Source organism: Heliangelus exortis, chromosome 10 (assembly GCF_036169615.1).
Source record: "Heliangelus exortis chromosome 10, bHelExo1.hap1, whole genome shotgun sequence".
Classification (NCBI taxonomy): domain Eukaryota; kingdom Metazoa; phylum Chordata; class Aves; order Apodiformes; family Trochilidae; genus Heliangelus; species Heliangelus exortis.
In genome coordinates this window covers 12,317,235-12,341,264 of record NC_092431.1, presented here as the reverse complement: position 1 = coordinate 12,341,264, position 24,030 = coordinate 12,317,235, and the positions used below count along the sequence as shown (strand labels likewise).

Sequence of the window (24,030 nt, the reverse complement as noted above, 5' to 3'; positions counted from 1 at the left end):
TTGAATTTTGAAGCTGAAGTGAGACTTCCACAGTGTGTAGACATTGTGCTAGCTCTTTACACAAGGATAAGATTCATAATACATCACAAATGATGTCTTCAGAGCAAACAAAGTACATCATAGCCTGTGTTCATGCTTAGTTGAATATCATAGATTAAAGCTGAATTGTGTGGTAATGTATGACTTGGAGCAAGAATCACAAACAAATATAATTTAAAACCTTACGACATACAATTCCTACTCTTCCTTGCTGGAATTTACATGGACAGCTTTCTCATTTATATGATTTGCTTGAAGAAAAGAAAATAAAACAGGTATTAAATACAAAAGGAGCTCTTTATAAACTGCCAGAAAAGAAGCCTTAATGAAATGGCCCCATGAATATCTCAATGGTTGTAATTTCACATTGGATCTGGCACTGAAAATAAAACCACAAGATATATTTGCTTAGTAAAATATATATATCTTTTCTCATTTCTTTGTGCATTATGGTGACCTCACTCCAGCAAAGAGAGGCATCCCAGAACCTCTGCACAGCTTAAGTCCTATTTTAGGAATTTAAATGGAACTGATGAGGGGCCTAAGGCGTACATGAAGTCACCAGGCAGATGTTAACTTAATTTCTAATCCATCTTTCATCAAAGTCACTGGCATTGTCCTGTTCCTTTCCACAATAAAATCATTAGGTACATCTTTTTTTTTTTTTTTTTTTTTTTTTTTCCTCCTTGGAACAAGAAGTAAATGTGAAGGACAAATAAAGGCCATGTTTTAGAATTTGAACTTTATCCCTGAGGATTTATTCCTTTGTAGTGTAAATAGAAGGTCCCTTATATGGAGGAACACTTTCTTGTAAAATGTTAAGCTTGCAGTTTAGTTGTTGAAGAAAACTTGAAAATAGGCTATTCTTAAATCCAGGAATAGCCTGTTAGTGTTAGTCCTCCATTTCAAATACTTTTGCTTCAAGTAATAAAGCAACTTCTGCCTCCTATTTTAAAAAATAATATGGGTATTCAGACAAGATTTACATTATTTCATAGCTCTAAAAAGTTGTTATTTCACTCTTTCCTGTGTATGGTTTTAAACACGAATTAGAATTTGTGGTTTAGATCTGTGTTCAAACAGAAGTCAGTCAGGCCACTTGACATGCTTAAAGTTAGATTTATGCTGATGTATTTGACTCCTGATACAAATAGCATTCTAGTAACTATAGTTGGAAAGGGTCTAAGGCCTTCCTGTAGAGTTAAGTTTGAAAGTTGCAGAAAGGAAACAGAAACACTTAGAACTGGATTGTGAAATAGAAATTACTGGGAAGAAAATGGGAAGAAAAGTATATCCAGGTGAGTTTAACTTTTAAACTCGTTTGTTAAAACTGAATAGTTTTCAAGTCATTATTAATGCTTTAAATGACTTCTGTGTTTAAATTATGTCAAGATGCAAGAAATAAAGATATCTTGTGGGTATTTTAAGGAAAGCAATAAAGAAAATAGTTCTCAAGCTTGACTTGAAATATTGTTAATTTCAACACTATCAGGCTTAGGCCACAGGAATTTTGATACTTGTAAACTGGCATTCTCTAGCAGGAAAGTTTGGATAGAGTCCCTCTCCTGAAGTGTGTTATCAGTAGCTACTGGTTTGAATGAAAAATAAGCAACATCCCACACAACTACTGAAACTTTGCACGTTGTATATGAAAAATTGAGAGCAACAAAGAAAACCAGGAGTTACTGGCTGTTTCACTGAAAGCTACTCATTACTTAGTACTCTTATGATGCATTATTATTCTTTGTGTGAGGTAAGTAAGATGCAGTATCCTATCATTATTGCATCTTGGTGTAATTTTTGTTTTCAGCTATCTGTGTAGATCACTATGGATCAGTACCTGCTGCTGTTTAGTACCCTCCTACAACTTCTAAACTTAATTCTACAGGAAGGTTCTTGTCCTTACAACCAGCTCTTGTCAATGCCAATGCTTAATGAAGACTATTCATTTGAATAGTCACAAGTGTTTGATTTTTCCTTTAGTCCTTTCCAAAATGACATTTTTATCACACATACCACTCATTAGTAACTTCTAGTAACCTCACTTGTGGTTCAGTGGGTGTTTGGTACCAAACATTTGATGACCTAATTCTGAGCTGAGAAAGTAGTTGTATTAGTTAATAGTCTTGTTGTCATGAATCATTAAATAGGATTGAGTGTCAACAAGCAGATGCATGTCAAGACTTTGTCTGATTTTATATCAAGTTAGAATACATCAGTTAATGTGAAATTGTAGTTCTTCCACCCAAATGTAGAACTGTGTGAGTAAAAGCAGTTCAATAGTTTCCTTGTTAGAAGAGGCATTCAGTAAAGGTCAGTGAACACTGTCCTTATTCCAGATGAATTTGAGCAGCTTTTGTGTTGCCCACATAAAAATGCCTGTTTTGAAGTTGAAAACCATAGTTTAAACAGGTAGTTAACAATTCATTGTTGTTGTTAACCTACAGAGCTTTTTGAGAATCTCAGACAATGTTGGTATTACAGGACCATCATCTATGAGACATGAAAGGAGACAGGAACATGTTCTTTGTAGTTATGCAGCTCCACATAGTTCTGTTCAGTATCAAAGTGCTTTGTAAATAGTACAGATAATTTAACAAGTAGTCAGATCCTATTAAAAAATGCTATTACTTTCATGTGAAAGGTTTTTATGTTCTACATCCCCTAATAACCTCCATAAAATAGATAAATGAATGCTTATTTTACATAGTAGAAAGGCAGGGTGGTAAAAACTAAGTTATCTCATGGTCACAGTTTGAGAACTGGTATTAGAATTCAGAATACATTTGACTTACTGATTACTATTACTACACCATTAAGGTCAGGGGACGTAATTACACAACACTCCAGAATAAATAAAATGGCAGGTTTCAACTGATAAACCAAAGTTCTGATTCAGTTTTTGCTTTGTTCACAAAAGATATGTTTCTCTGCCTGGTATCTTATACCAACACATCCATGTGTGTAAAACAGAGCTAGGTAAATTCATAACATTTTAGATTCCCCTTTCCTCATGTGTAAATAAGCAGGAGATCTGATCTACATATTGGTGCCACTCAGCAATAGTTTAGGTTCATGCCTGTGCATTTTCAAGCATTTCTAGACAAAGCACATGGCTTCCTATGTCTAATCACTTGCAAGTTTAATAACACTCTCCATTTGATACTAGGTTATTTTAAATCTTATTTTTCATTAGTCCAGTCCTTGATGTTCAAAAATCAAGTTAGCAGACACAGTCATGAAACTGGTTCAAGTCACAAGTGTCCTTTAAAAATATTGGCTATTACATACCTGACTTCTCGTATCTGACGCTTCAAATGCATCCAGCTTGAATTTTCAGGTTCTTTTCTGCTAGATGCTAAATTTTATTTAGAATAAGTCTAAAATTTCCTGATAGCTTTATATTTTTTTTAAGGACATGAGAGTAAAACAAACAGAATCCACAAATAATGTAAGACCTGCAATGACAAGAGTTATCAGCATTGATTTTAGAGCTTGTACAATGTTCCTTCCCAATTTTTACATTTTAAGCTTTATATTTTTCTTAAGGATACTTTTTGGTCATTTTCATAAGAAAACCTTTATTCTTTTTTCTCATTCAGTTTAATAAATGAGAATTCCAAATGTCAAATGCTAGCTTCTTCTTTTGGCTGTCACCAAAACAGCTTTTGCAAATGTGACATTGCCCTATACAAACTATATTATGTATATCAGTAATACATGGTCACAGTTCACATATTTAATACTTATCCTTTTTGAGTATGATAAATTAATATAGGTAGAATCAAAGTTTTAAGAATAAAAAATTAATTGTTCTTTATGCTCTTTCCTTTATGCTCCTGCAAGAAACAATTGGATGAGGTATTGCCACAAAAAATATATATCACCGCTGTAATAAAAAAGGATAACTTGTAGTTTTTATGAATACACTTTAAAAACAGAGCTTACTTCGTTTAACTGTAAGTATCTAAGCAATGAACCAAATCTCTTTCAGAGTAACAATGGAATTTCATTGTGTCCTCTGACACCATGTTTGCAGTAATTGGACTAGCTTTAGACTGCAGAGAAGTTTATAATAGATGTTGACTGATGTGTTACTGCTACAACAAGCATTATTCCAGGAGCTTCATGGAAAATGCAAAAACATGGAATAAAATCCTATCTCTGTGGAACTCAGGGGTGAAACTCCCACTGCCTTGTGACCAACTTTTCATTCAGTGGTTTTGGACTCGTCATCAGAGATTCACAAATGCCCTATGTGACCACACTGACCATTCAGTCTTGAAGATCACTGGGGCTATAATTTATATTAACCGTGTATACAATGTTTTGCATGATCACCATAACAGTACACAGACAGAAACCAAAACAGAGAATAGTCTGTCATTCACTTGTCTGGAGCTCCATTGGTGTGAATAAGATAATTTGGTTTTACAGTGCTACATTGAGTGATATTTACCTCAGTAAGAGAGGTTTTTTTGAGGGGGAAAAAAATACCAGGTAACTTACACTTAAGTGGAATGGGGACAGTAACATAATGGTTTTTGCCCTGGTGCTCCTTTTACACTCACACTATTTCTTAAATCAGTTCAGTTTTCCATAGCATGCTTGATACGTGATTGCAAAATCTGAAAAACTCTTTCAAACCTTCCTATTAGGAGACAAGTAAGTTTCCTGTTGTGGATTGCTTGCTAATAAAACTAGTATTGCTGAATTTTAGATTTTAATTTCTTACATTCCTTTGACTTAGTTGTTAATTATATTTGCATTACTACATTCTACAATATAGATGAAGCAGTTCTGTAAGGAAACATGGTGTGTCCTGTGCTTTTCATTTTTAAAATATACTTATGCATGTAGCCAATGAGCAGCTTACCAACCTGACTCATTTCCATGGTTTCATTCAGCTTCACACTCAAAATTCCTGTGGTCTGCTAGGCAAATAAAAAATATCCCAAATTTAAAACATGACCACCACAAAATGTTTCCAAGAGATCATACTTTTTAATAGGATTTTTGCTGTTCATAGGCTCATACATTATGTAATCCAGACACACCCCCCCCCAAAAAAAAACCAAAACAAAAATACCCCAAACCAAACTAACCAAACAACAAATTGACAGATTTTGCAAAAGAAAATATTATCATGATGAGAAAAAGTATATTTATCCAATTGATGATATGTGTGCTTATGGATAATTCCAGATATGCTGTATTTAGTGAGAACGCTATTACGTTTGGTATTTTAGTGCTAAGTTAATGAGAAACACTCTAGATATGTATGATATTTTAAAATAGTTATAAACTCTTCAAAAATACAGTTTTGGGGTTACTCAATAGTTTGGGTTGAGTTAGACAATAAGAATTATCTGTAAGGGAAGGAAATAGAGATGCATGAAAACTGTCTTTTCATTATTTTGAAGGGCACTGAATTACAAATATTCATTTTCTTCCTGACAGTTTTTGAGCAAAACCTCTCTGCTTTCAGTCAAAACAAGATTTTTCACTAACTCTGAAAGAGCGGGGGAGATTAACTTAAAAATAGTATAGAAGCAGCATAACAAAAGGGAGGAACTTCGGGTGGTTTGAAAGAGGAATAGAGTTCAAAATTATATTTTTAAAAGTCAGTAAAGGTCTAGAAAAACAGAACTAAACCAGAAGGTTTTGTCTTCATATGAATGTGTACACATCTTATACTAAAATCTAAATCTTAAGAATGGGAAGGACCAGAACTTTTCAAGCACAAAAATTGTGATCTAAGCTTCTGATCTTCTGTATTCTAAAAGCCACAGCCAAAGTTCTCTTCCTCTGCACTATTCATATATTACTTTTAGGCAGAAGTAGGGTTTTTTTGTTTGGTTGGTTGTTTTTTTCTTTTTTATGGGGCATAAGCCATTACTGCTTTATCTGGGCTAATTGCTTCATAAATTTAAGAATTAAATACACTATATGTGAATTCAAGTCCACTGTATGAAACAGTTTAAAGGTATCCTCTTTGTGGTGTCCCTTCAAATATGGATAAGTTCCTGAGGATTTCTAACTTACATCATTCACTGTATTTTTGTTTTACAGAGAAATGGTTAATGCATGGTTTGCTGAGAGAGTTCATACTATCCCTGTCTGCAAGGAGGGAACCAAGTCCCAGAGTGAATCCTGCACTTGCCACCAGCCTGCCTGTGCTGAGACCACCAACTCTGGGACGCCAGCAAGGAAAATCTCTGCTTCTGAATTTGACAGACCCTTAAGGCCTATTTTTGTCAAGGACTCAGTAGGAGCAGTGAGCTTCGTTTGTGGGTCTGAAAAGAAGGAGCAGATGCCTCTGCAATATCCAAGGATTGAGACCAGTGCAGGGGATCAGTGCTCAAGACTATTAGAACTTGTGAAAGATATTTCTAGTCACTTAGATGTCACGGCACTTTGCCATAAAATTTTCCTCCATATCCATGAGCTTATAGCAGCTGATCGCTATTCCCTGTTCTTGGTCTGTGAGGATAGCTCTAATGAGAAGTTTCTTGTAAGCAGGCTGTTTGATGTGGCAGAAGGCTCCACTCTGGAACAAGCTTCCAACAATTGCATTCGCCTGGAGTGGAACAAGGGCATTGTGGGTCATGTAGCAGCAATAGGACAGCCTCTGAACATCAAGAATGCCTATGAGGTAAAGTAAGAAAATTTATCTTGAACAATGCTCGGAAAGAGAAAAAGCCATATTATCAGCTCTTGTAATACTGACATTTTGGTATATGGATTTGAAGCTATATTGACTTAAACCGGTCAAGATGCAAACATGACACCATATTTTCGGTTATACTACATGTATAACAGATCCATACATATATAGATACATTTAGCAATGACGAATGCTAATGGAATGCTAACATTGAAATAATTTGAGTCTGACAGTAGCATCAGATATCAGTCCCATCTTAACCAGCTATGTGCACAACAGTATTTGCATTTCTGGCTTTGAACACTTGAATGTTTACAATTCTGCTTGGGTAAGGACATAGGATACTTCTAAACTGAAATGAATGAAACTGTGAGTGTAATTGTCTGCAGAACTTCAGAGAATTGTTATCATACCTGAGGCACAAATGGTAGTATCTGAATGAACAAGAATAGGATGAAGGTTTGAACTGTATCGGAGTCTCCCAAATAAAAATTATACTTTGCAATTTCAGTTAATACAAGCCAAATTTAAAAAGGAAAGGAATCCAGCACTGGGAGAGGGCATCTCTTCAGCGTCTTCAGATATGTTGATTTTGTGCTGTGAATTTAGGCTTTATGGAAAATATAACTCATTATTTAAATTATTAATAACTAATTAATAAAGGCTGACACACTGACAGTAACATTATATAATTATTAGCTAGTTATGGAACCTTTGTTATCCTGTGTAACAGTTAAGTCAAATATAGTACTTTTCTTAACCTTTAAGCCAGGAAAGAAGAACTGGTCTTTAGGAAAGTAATCAAGTAATTGTTTTTGTTTTGGTTTGGTTTTTTTTTTTTTTTTTTTTGCCAGGACCCAAGATTCAATGCAGAAGTTGACCAGATCACAGGGTATAAGACTCAGAGTATTCTCTGCATGCCAATAAAGAATCACAGGGAAGAGGTAAGTTACAGTTTTCAGCTATGCTAATGCTTTAAGCTTCATTAGCTGACAGTCACTGTCTTACAATATAAAACCATCTCTTTAAAAAAAGACTGCTTATGTTTTTTTGGACTTCAGTTTTATCTTATCTAGGTTCAGTAATGTAAACCAAAAGGAACAGTCAGGAAGAGTTTAATCCCAGATGCAGGAGTAGGATATATGTATTTAACTCCAGAAGTGCTGTTCCCAAGTTGCTGTACCAAGGATCTCTCAGCATTTAAGTGTACACACTTACTGGTCTAAGTACACACTCAGACTGCAATTAAGTGTTACTGTACTTGAACTTAGCTTGTATCTAAATTATTTTCTTCAGAGGACACAAATTGGGTTTTATCGTAATCTGAAAAGCTGTCTTTTTACATTCTATTAATTCAGCTTATAAATAATAAATTAAGAAATACATTAAGTCCTTAACATCAGGCACTGAAAAACATGTCAGTGTGATTCAGAAAATCATCCATGAATCATACAAATGAAATCACTCCTAATTTAGAACAATTTGAATCTGCTTATTGAACTCCCGCACTTATTTTTCCTCCATGCTACTTCTCGTGGAAGTTCTTTCTTCCTATATGATGCTAATGAAGTAGGGAGAATTCTTGTTACGGACTAATGATGTCTTTCTGCATGGAGAAGTTGGAGTGTGAATTCAGTAAAGTCAGTGAAAGCCACTGAATGGAAAAAAAATGAGGTCCACTGTTTTACTTACGGAGTAAGTAAAGTTAAGTTTGGATTTTTTTGATCCTGAATGCAGGAGCCTTCAGCCACATCACCAGTTCTTAGAATACTCACAAAGCGAGAGGCTCTGTGTTAGAGCTTTAAGATAGAGATTTTCTGTCCTGTAATTCCTTTATTTTTCAGAGTATTTATAGTTTGCTTCCAGAAAGCTCAAACTCCAAAAAGAAATACTGCGAACACTGGTTTAAAACCATCATATCTTATTTTTCTTGTTATTTCATCTTTTACTCCTCTTATGGATTGTGTCACTGGCTCCCACTGCACTGAACCTTTTTTTCATTAAGTAAATTGATTAAACTCTTGATTTAACTTGTTTGTTGAATCCTCCTCTAGTTGGCCCAGATGGTCAGCCAGGACTTGCTTTCTTTACCTCCTCCTAATTTTGGCTTAAAATACTTTTTCCAGTTCTTCCAAGGACAGCACTTGATCATCTTCTACTCCTACTCCTGCTTAAAGGCCTTCCCCCTTCTAACTGACAGCAGCCACTGCTGGCCCTGGGCCAGCTGATATGAAAAGCAGATGTGTGAAGAGCTATCAGGGACCAGCAGACTATGGCAGACTACTACAAGGCTTTAAATGTCACCCAAACCATACTATTTTCATTTTGTTGAATGGAAAAAAATTATGTGTTCTATGTAATTTGCATCAGAAATTAATAACAAAATGTTGCTGGCCAAGGAGCGTGAAAGTGCTTTCTTCCCACCAGGTCCTGGTAGGAGGTGGGGGAAGGAATAAGAGCTGTAGTCTGCTAGTCCAATACACCATGACTTACAGGCTGAATAAACCTGCAATTGGCCATGTCTTCAGCCAGCTTTCTACCCCTGAGTTCATCAGCAAGTGGAAATGAGCAGGAACTTGTTTATTTTGAAAAGTTCAGCCAACCTGAAATTTGAAGAGAGTCTTCAAACACTTACTCATATGCAATTATTCAGAGGGGCTAAACTATATGATTTCTTCTAGAAAAGGCTGGCATTTTAAATTTTTTTTCTGTTTTAAAGTCTCTACCAGGAAGCTTTTATCCCTCTCACCGTAACACATGACTGATATGTTTCTGGACAGATCCCAGACTCACTGAATGAGTCCTTAACTTGTTATTTGCATTATGCTGCTTTTTCTGAGTAGCATACCCAAAACAACAAAACCAGACTGGGTGTATGGTCCACCCCCTTAAAAAACCTGAACCAAACCAACCAAACAAAAAAACCAATAAGAAAACCCTTCCTCAAAAAAAAACCCAAAGCAACCAACCAACCAACCAACCAACCAAAAAAACCCCCCAAACAAACAACAACAAAAAACCCACACACACATTAAAAGATCCCCAAAGTCCCTCTGGTAATATTGGGGCTATTGAATGCTGCCTGGATGTCAGCAACTGCAGTCAAAAACCGATTTTGGAAGACACTCAAAAATGAACACTGAGAAACAGAACCAACTGTAGGTTTCTGTTTGTTTGTTTAGTATTAGTACTATTTTTTTTAAAACAAAAGAGTCAGTAATTGAGAGGGAAAAAAAATCTCATGCTGACTGTTAAATCCTCTGGGCCTGCTGAAATATGGGGATTTTTCCGGTAGATGTTTTTCCACATTTGTCTGTATTTCCATGAGGCACATGAGAAATTGAAGTCTCACTTAAAAATAACAGCTAGTAAGAAATTCCATAGATGAAAAGAATAGAAAACCATTTCATTTATAGAAGAGCTCTTAAAAAGGACCCAGGAACTAGTAATGATGAGGGGAAAAAAATGTAGAGCAATAAGGGGACTTCACCTCTGCACAGATGGGCATGAAAAACGCAATTATGTTCAGTTAATAGTAAAAGAACTTTTCTTAATCTCCTACTCAACCTATTCCTGTTGACAGAAATGCCACAGAAACCTTGCATTTCAGATGCAGAAAATTCTGCTGATCTTGTCCTTCAACATCAGATCACAGATGCTTGCTTTATGCAAAGTTCTCATTTTCCTATGAAGAATTAAAAATACAAACTGACCAAGCTTTGCATCTGACTTCAGGGGCTTTGAATACAATTCTGATATCTGTAAATCCCTGCTGTACAATCTCTAATAAGTAAAATGAAATTCTTTCCACCCCATCACATGCCAAAAGTATTGCCACATGATGTTTTCTGCCATGTAAGGCTCTATCATTTGCTGGTTATCACCAGTGAAGGAGACAAGGAGGAAGAAAGGCCTTGAGTAAATTGAATTGTGTTCTACTTAAAACCAGAATGGTTCTATGTCAGATCAGTTAATCACATATTCCTGCATTTGAATTTGCCACAAGGTGAATGCAAAGCCATAGAAAGGATTCCATTTTGATTCTGAAAGATTTTCTCTTCTGGTGATTTTTTCTTTAAGAGTAGGCATCAGTATTAAAACTTGCTACTTGGAATACTGATCTGTATTGGAACACATTAGAAATCTTCAAAACAGACCAAATTTTTATTCTTACTAGTACAAAACCCGTCAATGAAAAGTTAGTATTAGCCAGCTTTTACCACAGAGTTAATATGGTTATTTCTTTTTCAAGAGGAAACTGGTTTTGCTGGCCTCAGGTTTTAGTGGTAGCTATTAATACCAACCATTTCAGTGCTCCAGGATTTATAGAGAAACAAGGTTTTACCACTACTTGAATAAAACCTCCTGTTTTGGCAGTTCAGCATTGTGTACCTCAAAAAGAAGCTTTTCTTTCTTGGTGTGCCCTTAAACCTTTAGTTTTTCAGAAGCTTCATACTGTACTGATTTGCCTTCTAGAGCTCCCATAATCAGTAAATGCAGTAGCACTTTCTTCTGGTTTTGTTTGTCCTTGGGTTTAGACACCCAGAAAAAGGACTACAGATGTTGTTGCAAATAATTATCACCTCAAATTTTTCCATCTGGTTTTGTAGACATTTTTAAAAAAGCCATTTTGACAAAATTTGACAGAACTGAATAGGCAATAGAAGCCTTTAACTTAATCCATCTTGTGGAGTTACCCAGAACTGGTAAAAAACTCTGTACAGCTCTCTAACTGGTTTGGACTATATGTAGACTGGGTGGTCTCTGATGCATGGAGTCATCATAGTTGCCATATAACATCTACAAGAATCACATAGTTTTCCCTGAATTCTGTTTTTGGGTTTTTTTTCCTTTCATCTGTGCAAAATAATTTCCTTAAAATTCCTTAAAATTTCTACTAAAATCTGTAGTATTTCTGTAAGTAGGAACTTTTAGCTGACTTAACGAAGACCCATTTCCCAGACCCTGAGTATGTAAGACTGAACTTCTTACTAATTGGCTAGGGAAATGCTTTATTGTGGCAACACTCTTTTCAATTTTTAGTTTGTTGTTGGGAACAACAGTGACAGGACATAGAGCAAAGAAAATGAATCAGCCTTTGAAATTAACTCTTGAATTTCATTGTCTAAAATTATGTCAGATATTTTCCTGTTAGCCAGCCAAGTTATTTTCTCCCCCAATGAACACTTGAAGCACCATCCTAGTCACTGCTGTACAGTATAGATCTAGCCAAACTAACTTTAAACAAACTAACTCAAGTTCCAGCAGCAGTCTTGCTGCAGGATTATGGAGATCAGTAATTTTTCTTCTTAGGAAGATTTTCAGCGTCAATTTTCAGTTGACTTGTAATACTAGCTAGACTGCTGAAAATCATGCAGGCCACTGCTAGCATAAATGATAAAGGAGTGAATGAAAGTTTTGTTGATTAAAAATCTGTAAATAAAACCATGTCCCTGCAGGATAATTTTCTAAGTCTGAATCAAACCTCTACAAGACTAGGAAAGCAAACTTAGGCAAAACCCACTTAGTCTGTCTTCTCAAGTGGGTATGTTCCCATATTTAAAATGAGAAAGAAGTTGAATTTCCCTCTTCCTGTCACCAGTCTTTGGCTTAATATCATTTTTCTGCAGGTGCTGGCAAAGTAATTAAAAAAAAAAATCTATCATCAGGATCTTATATTAATTATATTTTCAAAGTCAGCTGATGTAAGGACCAATGAAAAAGGGCACCAGCTGCCTGTAGAGCTCTATAATCTCACCTGCCTAGTCAGTGCTCACTGGCTACTTCAGGGATTAGGCCATAACCTCACAGGTATCTAAGCATAAGCAGATACTAAATACTTCAGTCTTTTCTGTCCCTTAATCTTGGTTTTCTCCCATTCAGAGTACTAACTGGAGCTTTTCTAGGGGTCATGCCATTTATAGCTCTTTTTAATCCCTGTCTTCCATACTTGTTTTATTTCAGGTGATAAAGAAATATACAGGAGATCTCTGTAGGCACAGTAGGAGACTGACAAGAAATCATACATGTATCTTTGCTTTATTGTGACAAGAGTTAGATTTCAAAAAAATTCACCTAGTGCCTGGCTGTTAGAGAATTAAAGACACATAAAATATTGTGCCTAAGTAATTGAAAAAACACCTTTCTATTAGACTGGAACAGTGGTTTCATGAGCAAGTGTTTGAGAGGACTGACATTTTTTACAGTGTTTGCCAAGCTTTACAGAGAATTAAGTTTACCTCAGATATGTCTTGTTTATCAGCACAGAGATTTCACACTTTTGTCCACCTATCTGAAAAGGTTCTTTGTATAGCTGAGTTCAGAGCAGATAGTCACATTTGATTCAATTTTTCTGCTGGTGTGAACATAACTACCACCTGGAGATCATAGATCAGGCTTATAGGTATTTCAGATTTGTTTACAGTAAGTTTTTAAAATATTTGGGTTTCATACTGTGCTTAGTATTCTCTAAAATGGAGGCATATGTTCTCCATGTCCTAAAATGATACCATGATTTATTTTTGTCCTAATTACATAATTACTTTAGTGACAGAAGCAGATGCCCTGGAATTTCCTACATCTTACCCTAATTACCTGGTTGCAGGCAAGACTCTGAAGGCTAAATAGTATCAATTTGAGGTTTTTCTCATTACTGTCTCTACACCACATTCTACAGATTTTAGTGAAATTCACTGAAATTTGTACCGATGTAAATGAGACCAGAATTAGGACTAGTTTAGTTCTTAGGACTGCTTATTTTGTATGAAAAAAATGGCACATACTACCAGGTTGTCTTTAAAAGCTTAGAATACCACTGAAAAATCAACAGGTTTGCATCTGCACAATATTTTTATCATTATCAAAACAACCATTAATTTTTATCAGGTTTATTCTGCTCATTAATTCCTCCCTCTTCAGTTAAAACCTTTTATTGGAACCTTACAAGCCTTAACAAAGATATAAAAATAACCATTTCTCTTAGAACACATGCCTTTGTTAATGTAACAGAAACTTACAGTGCTAGTAAAGGGAATCTAAATAGTCTTCCTGCTATATTAATATGGTCCTTTTACTGTTTCCTTACAGCTTTTTTAAGTACCACAGACTTCCTTTTTATGGAGGAGATGTGTTTACACAAAATGAAAGTACTCACCTTTCGGATGCCTTAAAAATCCCCTGACCTCATTAAAGTTGTCTTAGCTCATGCTGGATCAACACTGAAAAAAATTAAAAGAAATTAAATATATGCCCACAGAAGATAGTGGTATGAGAAAAGGCCTAACCATTAATCTCCGCACATGAAGGTTAACATAAAAACATAAAAACATATTGACTGGTTTAAGGATTTGCTTACTATTCAAAGTCTGCTATGGAAATACATAAGGCTAGTTGTACATTGTTATTAAAGTAAGAAAGTTCTCTGGATAAGGAATATTCCTCAGTGAAGTAAATGAGAGGCTGACTGTTGGTAAAACTGGGTTGTATGGAATGGAGCAGACAGTTAAGCTTTATTTCAGGCAGACATTTTTGAGCCCACAGTTGGCAGTGATTCATGACACAGAACAATGACCTTATTTGTAACATCAGTATTTTGGGAACGCTAGACTGAGAGATAGTAAATTGTCTTCTTTTCCATTACAAAAATAAAACTTTATTCCTTTCATCAGTTTAGCAAGTATAAATTTAACAATTAACTGCTAAGTGCAACTTTTTAAACATGCACACTGCACAATTTTCTCCTGATACTGTCTATGCCAAAAAGAAAGCTGAAAAACATACTGTCATTAACACCTTGCATTGGTCTTAACAAAACTTGGATCTCAAACAAGGCAAGTTCTTTGAGGATTTGTCAGTCCTTTGTTGTGTGTGCCAAAAAATCTGAAGAGAATCAAAAGCTTTGAGTATATTTGTGGCTATATTTGAGTATATGTGGCTTCTTACCACATATTCTTTCATATTGTACTCGGCTAGGCAGGCTCCATCACTGGTAGCACATTCTAGCCTCTGAGTTTACTGCAGGGCAGACTCATTGAGTTGGGCAGAAGATGAGATACAGACACTTAAATAGATGAATGGTCTAACTGTAAGGAACTGCAGGGTTTTAATAACTTACTTCCTGCTCCTCCCAGTCTGTCGCCTTCCTCTCCTACCCCTTGCTCTGGCACTACTCCTCTCTTTCCACACTGCCTTAATTAAAATCCATTCCAGGTGCTGCTGATGGTTTGATACCATGAACCGTGGTCTTTATTTCTGGGTACCAATATAAGCAATGGCTCAGACATAATTGTCACCACCCTCCACTTGGCACCTTCCTCAGAAGATCATCTACTTTCGTACCTTTTTCATCCATCCTGATAAACAACAAACAGCATTGGGTTCATCACTTTATAACTCCCAGTCTTCATACCAATTACAGAAACCTGTAATTACTCATCAAGAGTCAGAAAATGTTTTACTTCACAAATCAAGGAAACTGTACTTTGATTCTTTTAAGCCTGATGTCAGATAAGTAATAATTTGCACAGTGTCAAAAGCAGTGGAAACATACAGGATTACATTAGGAAAAGGCTAGGGCTGTGAAGTCCTATAATCTAGGAAAGGTTTATGTGTCATTATAGTAACAATTTGATTTAATAGAGAACCAAAGTATACATGACTAATGTGTAGTCTAATAATAAAAATAAATAGCCTTTTTAAATGGAATTACAGAGCATTACAGTGAATTAATTTTTTAAGGAAGTGCTTGCATTCTGTTCATACTGACTTGTATGAAGGTCTCTTTAAATTCTCATTTTCCTTGGGCTCTGATAAATAGATCCACATTACCAGAGAAGGCATCTATGTTGATTATTCAAGAGTATGTCCAAAGCAACTGCCCAATTCAATTTCTCCCCAAATGTCAGAGTGAGAGCCTGCAATACAGACCAAAATTGGTATTAAGCAAAGATCTGAATTCCACTTTCATTTTTAGAAGGAGTTCTGCTGTTTGTAGGGCAGACTGTTTTCTTGGGAGGCTCTCACCAGCATGCAGAACTGAACTCTACGAAGACTGGCAGTAACAAAATTGTCATGCTTAAATGGGTGTGTTGTTCTCTCACATTCATTTAACATTTTAAAAAATCTAAACCAACAACCTGTATGGAGAAATCATACTTACTGGCTTACTACTCTCTATGCAGAAAGTTACAAAAGCACCAGTAGCCTGTACTTTAGTTGACTGTCCTTAAAGGGAATGTTTTCTAGTTTATAAGAAATTGTGTTTTAATCTCCCAATTCATGGAATTGTGTCCAGAAACCTGAAAAAAATTTTAGCACAGATTGTTTCTATACTAAAAAAAAGTATCATCTGAAATGATGATCATCTAGAGGATGGAGTAAAGCTTTTCTCAGGGGTGACCAGGACAAGGATCAATGCTTACAAACTGCAGGATAGGCTGTTCCATATAAATATTAGGAAGAATTTTTTCACTGTGAGGTTGACAGCACTGGAACGGGCTGCCCAGAAAGGTTGTGTAGTTGACAGCACTGGAACAGGCTGCCCAGAAAGGTTGTGTAGTCTTCTTCCTCGGAGACATTCAAAGTCCACCTGGATCTGTTCCTGTATGACCCTGCTTTGGCAGAGGGAGTTGGATCTTTTGAGGTCCCTTCCAACCCCTAACTTTCTATGATTCTATGAAATTTAACACAATTTAGACAGAACTTTGTAAGAATAAAATTAGATGTATAATCTGTCTTGGTTTATTGTTACACAGATCCTGTTTTCTTTCGCGTAAATCCAAAGGAGACAAGCCAACAAAGGAAGTAAATGGAACTGGTCTATTGATATCTTCATTTTGTGCACCATAGAGTTTTTTTCTAACACATGTAAACCCTCATTATTATTGCCTGTGCACTGATCTAGTTGTGTGGGAGACCCTAACTTATGAAATCTCTTGGTTGGTGATCTTAATACATAGTCCATTTAAAAGCTAGGACTGAAGGCGTGTGCCAAGAGCAGAAAGACCTACTAAAGAGAGAGTCTTTAATGTTGATTAGGTTATATGGGCTTGCTTCTTAGATCCATCACAGATGTTCTGCAGGACCTGTGAATGATTTTTTTTGTTTGCTTAGCTTCTTTACCTGTAAGCCAGGATTCTTCCCTACCTTCTGTGTTGCCCCACAGGGAAAATATTTAAAAATGGTGAGATATCAACATATCTTGGCAAGGAGGACATTCTAGCTACCAGCTGAATCATAACAAAATGACTTCTCAGTGTTGGTTTAATGTGGTCTTAGTTAAAGCCTACCTTTAAAAATGAATAACAAATTTGAGTTTGGCATGACTTTGTATACTATCTTTGTATAGTGTCTTTCAGTAGATGAAAGATTAATGTGGCTAGATACAGACAGATAGAAAGTGCAGAAAGATCACTGTAGCTAAACTTGAGATCTGACAATGAGGTGGTGTTTTGGAATTTTGTCAGAGGTAGCAGGAAGGATATTTTCTCTATACACAAGCGGATGAACTTTAGAGAGAGCTGTTGGATGGTCTGGCATCTGACTGCAGAAGTATAAACTGTTGTTGTCTTTCTGGTAGATGGTTGTTCTAATTTATGTGATCAGTTTTGGATCACATTACTCCCTCATAAAAGTACTGAGGATTCATGCTTCTTATTTTTGTGGCTATTCAGGCTCATGCTCAGCTATTTGTAATATGAAAAATTAGGAAAAAATATATTTAAATATCTTACAGCAACCAAATGAATACCTGTAATGATCATTTATTATCTTCTATAAACATCCCTGAAAATAGAATCCAGTGACAGACTCCTAAAAATTGCTTAATTACTCCATTTTGAATACACTAGGTTGTTGGTGTGGCTCAAGCAATCAATAAGAAATCTGGAATTGATGGCACTTTCACTGAACAAGACGAAAAGGTATAAAATAATTTATTTTCTATTCTATTTTCACAATGGAATGGGGATGGATATGTTATTATTTTTTACTATTATCAGGAACAATATGTATGGTAATCAGTAGAGCAGACAGCATCTTAAATCCTAATTCTCACACTACCATTTCTTTCCAAACATTTCCCAGACTTCACATTCAGATTGGTATAGCAAAAAACAGGCTGCACTCAGGCTGAAGAAGTTGACTTAGCTGTGAGAAATAAGGAAATCAGAATTCACCTTTTCACTTTGAAAACTTCCCCATTAAAATGAACTGCATACTAAATATCTGCAGGATATCAGAATTAATCCCATTCTGAAAGGGAAAAAAATGTGGTTTTACTATGTTTGCAGAATTTTATTTCCACTTTCCAAGAGACTGAATTACCTTGAATAAGAGAGGCTGCTTGCCTGCACTGTTTTTCTAAATGAAATACACATTGATTCAAAATCATTTGATTCCTCTGACCCGCTTCTTACATCAATAGTACTTTTACCAGAAAAGAAATAAGATCATTTGTTTAAAAAAGGGAGAAGATATTTCTGAGGAAATAACAAATCATGAGTAACTGAAAAAACCCCAAAAAACCAACCCTGAATATGTGGTTGCCAAAAATCACTTTAAAAAAACAATTAATACTTCAAGGTGAAAAGAATTGCAGTAGCTTATCTTTGAAAAGACTTAAGACCCTGTAACACATTTTATTCATGAGGTGTTGATATTCATTTGTCTTCAGGATTTTGCTGCATATTTGGCATTTTGTGGAATTGTTCTTCACAATGCCCAACTGTATGAGACATCTTTGCTTGAGAACAGGCGTAATCAGGTACGGTGAACAGGTTTGTCCCAAGAACACAGAAATTATAATAGTTAGCTTGTAATCAGTGCCTGCTCTTGATATTTGTCAGATGCTAGTGGTTCCTTGGCTGTTACTCTAATTGAACACTGTGCATCATCTGTGACAGTGTTCTAACTAACTGCACCGACAAGTAGCTGGGCACATTCCAGCTTGGCCTGAGCAAAGTGGACCATCTAGGGGAAAATTAATTCCATGCCAATATACTCCACTTTGCCTGAAGTCATCCTGTGGCTCACTATATATACTACACAACCAGAGGTGTACCTACTCCATCAGATAGAATTATCCCTACAGAATGGTAGAGGTTATACACATTGCTCTTTTAGTCTACTACAACTATGAATAGTCACTAACGATATTTTGAGTAATGATCAGATGGAAAACTGAATTTCCTTCTGATTAATGTAATTGTATTTTGCATCCATCTTTATAACTGATGGGATATTAATGCCATGGCCTTCAAATGTGAATTTATCTGCCACATAGTGTATGGAGAGGTTTTGGAGAAACAACTAGAGAGCAGTGGTTTTAAAAGCTTTATAGTAGGACAGAGTTTCCAAGTGACTATGAGCATTTGTAAATTGGTACAGACTTGGATAATCATCTTTTCAGATTGGCTCTATGCTTCTTGTGAGGAAAAAAGAAATGTCATATAAGCACATCTGAGCAAGTAAATCCTTCAGCAGCATCTTTGAAATACAGCAGACTATTCCTAAATGATGTTTTCACCAAATGAGTTTGTTAGGATCTGATGGAATTACAACAGATAATAATAGTGTCCAGAATTCTTAAGAAATTTAAATATCACTGGTTTTAGAATGCCCACATTAGCCACAGTAAGCTATTAGGTTTTCCAAGGGTAAATAAATGTGTGTTGTCTGGTTTTCTCAGGTTTCATTTGATTAACTGCTAAATTGATTCTGTCTCTGTGATCAAAAACCTCACACAGCAAACTAACTAACTGTGATATTTGTTTCTTCCATTAAAAGTGTCTAACTGGCTCTTACTGTTACCTTGCAGTCCGTGTGAGAGACAAAACTTAACTTCAGTCACAGCCATACATGTTGACTTCCTTGATTCAAAGAGAAGATTTAAATGACAGTAGTAATGGTAATCATTGCTTATATTGCACTTAGTCAAAATTTCACAAAAGACCTTTTCCCCAGGTGCTTCTTGATCTTGCCAGCCTCATTTTTGAAGAGCAACAGTCTCTGGAAGTAATTTTGAAGAAGATAGCTGCCACTATAATATCCTTCATGCAAGTGCAAAGGTGTACCATCTTCATAGTGGATGAAGATTGTACAGTGAGTATGTTTCTTGTCTAAGGGCAGAATTGCTTTTTCCCTCGGAGCAGTATGGGCTTCTCTCTATTCTGACTCAATAGTATTTCAAATCCATAATATGTTCTGTTATCTTTTCATCCTCTGCCTTTTTCTTTTACATCATCTGCTGTAGGATATTATGTTGCGTGCCTCAGTCTTGTACTGGCATTTCTAATTTTACTTTTAGTACTTGTTACATATACGGGTATATCAACATCTGGAAGTGAGGAAGTACTTTGAGGTTCTGTAGCAGAGAACACACAGCACATGTGACCATCTGTCACAATCTCATCTCTCACTGTATTTGGAGGAGTCACTCCTGCAGAGAAGAATACAGAACAGAAGTTTACATAATTTTTGTATTCACATATTCACAGTGTTGTTGCAAATTAGATAAACTCCTACATGTAGTTTGCAGTCTCTAGTTTGAATCTTTAGTACAGAGATAATCTATTTTTCTCTATATTCAGGCTTCTCAACTGTTAAAAAAAAGGTGAGTGAAAAGCAACACATAGACCAGTCATTATGTTCAAAAGGTTCTGATGTCCTCACCCATCCAAGCAAAGCAGGTCTAGAGTTGGATGAATGTTAAAATAAAGAAGTTCTGTGCTGACAGTTAACTTTGGCACAGCTTGTAAATACTGGCATTTCTTCTTTGACTCATGAGTCCACATTCAAGACATTTCAATGATACTTATAGTTGTATCAAAATATATTTTTGTGGTAGGATCCTGTATGCTTGCTGCTAGGTGTGAAATGAAGTTAATAGTTTTACACTTGTCTTTATTACAGAATAGATTTCTATAACTGCAACAAGCTTTTCTTGAATACTAATATTCTCACTTACAACAAACTTATACACCTATAAATTAAAGTATTGGCTTGGTATTTCAGGATTCCTTTTCCAGTGTGTTTCACATGGAATCTGACGAATTAGAAGATTCAGCTGAAAATCTGAAGAGGTAAACCAATTCAAACTTGTGTTTATCCCAGCAGAATGTTGAAGAAACTATGTTTTTAGTATTTTTTTCCCTAACTTATTATAATTAGTTACCAGGTATAACTGCTGTTTTTCATAGAGTAGTTTTTGCCCTGAAATATACATAGACAAGCCCTGTTGCCTTAAAATCCCACTGAGCAGAACAAGAGAGTAGAGGCTTAATCACTTTGTCAAGTCTAAGTACACAGTTGCATTGCAAGGCAAAGTGCAAAAGTACAAAATGGGACAAGCAAAGATTGAAGTTGGTGGGCTGTTCTAAAACTGATCTGTGAGAAATCTGCATAGATGATATGTTGTAGACATATCCACATCAGTAGCTACTAATCCTACTTATGATTTTAATAATTTTAATAATTATTGTCATTTCATGGTTATTTACTAATTATTATTCATTCATTTATTATTTATTATTATTATTAACTGTTATTCTATTATGCCATGTTGGGGGAGGAGTGGCTGGAAAGCTGCCTGGTGGAAAAGGACCTGGGGTGCTGGTTGACACCCAGCTGAATATGAGCCAGCAGTGTGCCCAGGTGGCCAAGAAGGCCAGCAGCATCCAGCTTTTATCAGGAATGGTGTGGCCAACAGAAGAAGAGAAGTGAGCATACCCCAGTACACAGCTCTGTCTTCAGTTCTGGGCTCCTTGCTACAGGAAAGACATTGAGCTGCTGGAGCGAGTTCAGAGAAGGGCAAACAAGCTGGTGAATGGTCTGGAGAACAAGTCCTATGAGGAGAGGCTGAAGGAACTGGGAATGTTCAGTTTGGAGAAGAGAATGCTGAGGCGAGACCTTATTGCTCTCTAAAACTACCTGAAAGAAGGTTGTAGGGCAATTGGTACTGGCCTCTTCTTTCAAGTATATAACAATAGGATTAGAGGGAATGGTCTGAAGTTGCACCAGGGCAGGCTTAGACTAGATATTAGGAAGAATTTCTTTACTGAGAGAGTGGTCAGGCACTGGCACAGGTTGCCTAGGGAGGTGGTGGAATCACTGTCACTGGAGATATTAAAAAAACTGTAGATGAGGGACTTGAGGACATGCTGTAGTGAGCATGGTGGGTTTTTTTGAGTTGACAGTTGAACTTGATGATCTCAGAGGGCTTTTCCAAGCATGGCAATTCTATCATTCTGTGATTCATAGATAGGGAAGCTGACTCAAAGAATATCACTGACTAAATCGAGAACAAAGTCCTAAAGTTCTAACTATCAGTCATCTTTGAAAAACTATTAAGAAGCTCAACTGGAGGGAAGGCAACTATGTAGAAATAGTTGAATTAAAATACCCAGATTAAATAGTTCCCAAGCTTAGTCTGAACTTCTGTATTGAAGTTTGAAAATTACTGTCTCCGTTACCTTTCTCTGTCATCAAAACCAGTTGTTTCTAATTGGTTAAAAGAGTGCCACTACTATAGGTACAGTGTACAGAGAGAAAATAAAGATTTTTTTTATCACTTTGATCTTTTTTGCAGTGAACATTCATTATATTAAATTTTATTTAATATATTAGAAAATTATGTCCAAAGTGTGTGGCTTGAGCAGCTTTTGAGCCATATTACAATTTTAGACAATGTACAACCAGAAAGTACAGAGGTAGAACAGGCTAGTAAGATCACAGGTTGAAAGGAAAAGTTCCTGTTTACTTCTTCTTCTATACTATGAGAATGGTGAAGAGAATTTCCTCTGTCTATTCATTATCCCTTTCATAGTTACTAGGTAATGTATTCGAAAGGTAATTTACTGCTTGCATGGCCATCAGTAAATTATTTCTCATAACTGGTAGGGAAGGAATGTTGGAGGTTGAATTGCATATCTGGATCTTACTCATGAGACAGCACAATTATGTGTGAAGAACTGTACTGTGAGTCAGCCACTGGATTTAGAACTTCTGCTTTGCATGATTTTGCATGATTTGGGGCAATAGAAAAAATATAATGGCATGGATTAGATTGGAAGTACCGTTTTACATAACAAAATTTCAGGCTTAGTATGTAATCAAGAACCCTGAATGAAACCCCAACTCAGATCAGTTTTCAGAATTGCAGGGCATTCCCTTGTATAAATAAATCTGATAACTAATGAAAGAATAATTCTCTTCCTCCAGCCATGTGAACATCCTTACACCAGAAGAATATATGAAATACAATGTCAGAGGGAAACTAGAGGAACTTGATGGGAATAGGTTTTATTAGGACATATGTCCTCTTACAAAGAAGGCAAAGGGTCTGAGAGAATTCAAATGCCTCAGTTAAATACATCATGGCTAAAAAAATATATTTTAGCCATGAAAAATGTAAAAATGTTTTATGATCTGATTTTTGAATAAAGTTATATTTCAGTAACAGAATCCTTATGCAACACTGATTGTGCCTTTACTTTTAGAACAAATCTGAAATGAACTTAGAAGCAGAAAATTCACAAATGTTGCCTTCTGCATTCCATTTAAAGAATATGTGAATTCAACTAGTATTGATTTTTCAAGTGTGTCAGATTTGTAAATGGAATTTGTTTTCAGAAAGTTCTGTTTGTTTCAATATAAGCCCAGTTGCTCATTGTTTCAGCTTCATCTGCATAAACTGTACCGATTTGTTTATTTCTTAAGTTTGGTGTTCAGTGTTCCCATTGTTGAATATTAAAGAAATGGTAGAAACTATAAATCAATACACTCTTCAGCTTTGTGATGACATCTGGGTTAGGATACAGGATTTGAATTCAACTCCATTACATATATATTTGTTAAATCCTTTCCTTATACAGGAAAGATACTACAATTACCTGTTTTGCATAATGAAATGACCCATTGTCATACTAAGCATATCATAACAATGTTCTATCCTTCAGGGACTATGATACGAACAAAATCAATTACATGTACGCTCAGTTTGTCAAGAATACAATGGAGCCTCTCAACATCCCAGATGTCTGCAAAGACAGAAGATTTCCCTGGACAGTAAGTTAAATAAGCTCAGATTTGAAATTCAGAAATGGAAAATGTTTTTTCTGTTTCATTTTCTAATAATTTTTGTTTTCCCCTTATTATTCCTATTGATTTGATGGCCACAATCAGAATTATGCAAACACAAAGGAAGGTGCATTTACTTGATAGAATTCATTATCAGAGAAGAAATGGTACAATACTCACACAGTGAGCTGGGTGACCAGGGGAGAGATTTATCCCTAAAGACATTATTAAAAAAGCCTAAAATTAATTTT

The 24,030-nt window shown here is 35.8% G+C and overlaps 1 protein-coding gene across 9 annotated transcripts in view; it reads left to right on the top strand.

Moving 5' to 3' along the window:
• The window catches only part of PDE5A (phosphodiesterase 5A), a 116,023-nt gene that overhangs the window by 65,361 nt on the left and 26,632 nt on the right, over positions 1-24,030 (top strand). For 8 of the 9 annotated variants that reach the window (XM_071753523.1, XM_071753530.1, XM_071753529.1 and 5 more), the window contains exons 2-8: positions 6,112-6,694; positions 7,561-7,650; positions 17,554-17,625; positions 18,378-18,467; positions 19,667-19,804; positions 20,717-20,784; positions 23,659-23,767. In XM_071753523.1, coding sequence (XP_071609624.1) covers positions 6,112-6,694; positions 7,561-7,650; positions 17,554-17,625; positions 18,378-18,467; positions 19,667-19,804; positions 20,717-20,784; positions 23,659-23,767 — 1,150 coding nt within the window. The remainder of the gene's footprint in view (positions 1-6,111; positions 6,695-7,560; positions 7,651-17,553; positions 17,626-18,377; positions 18,468-19,666; positions 19,805-20,716; positions 20,785-23,658; positions 23,768-24,030) is intronic. The other variant, XM_071753528.1, reaches the window with a different exon arrangement.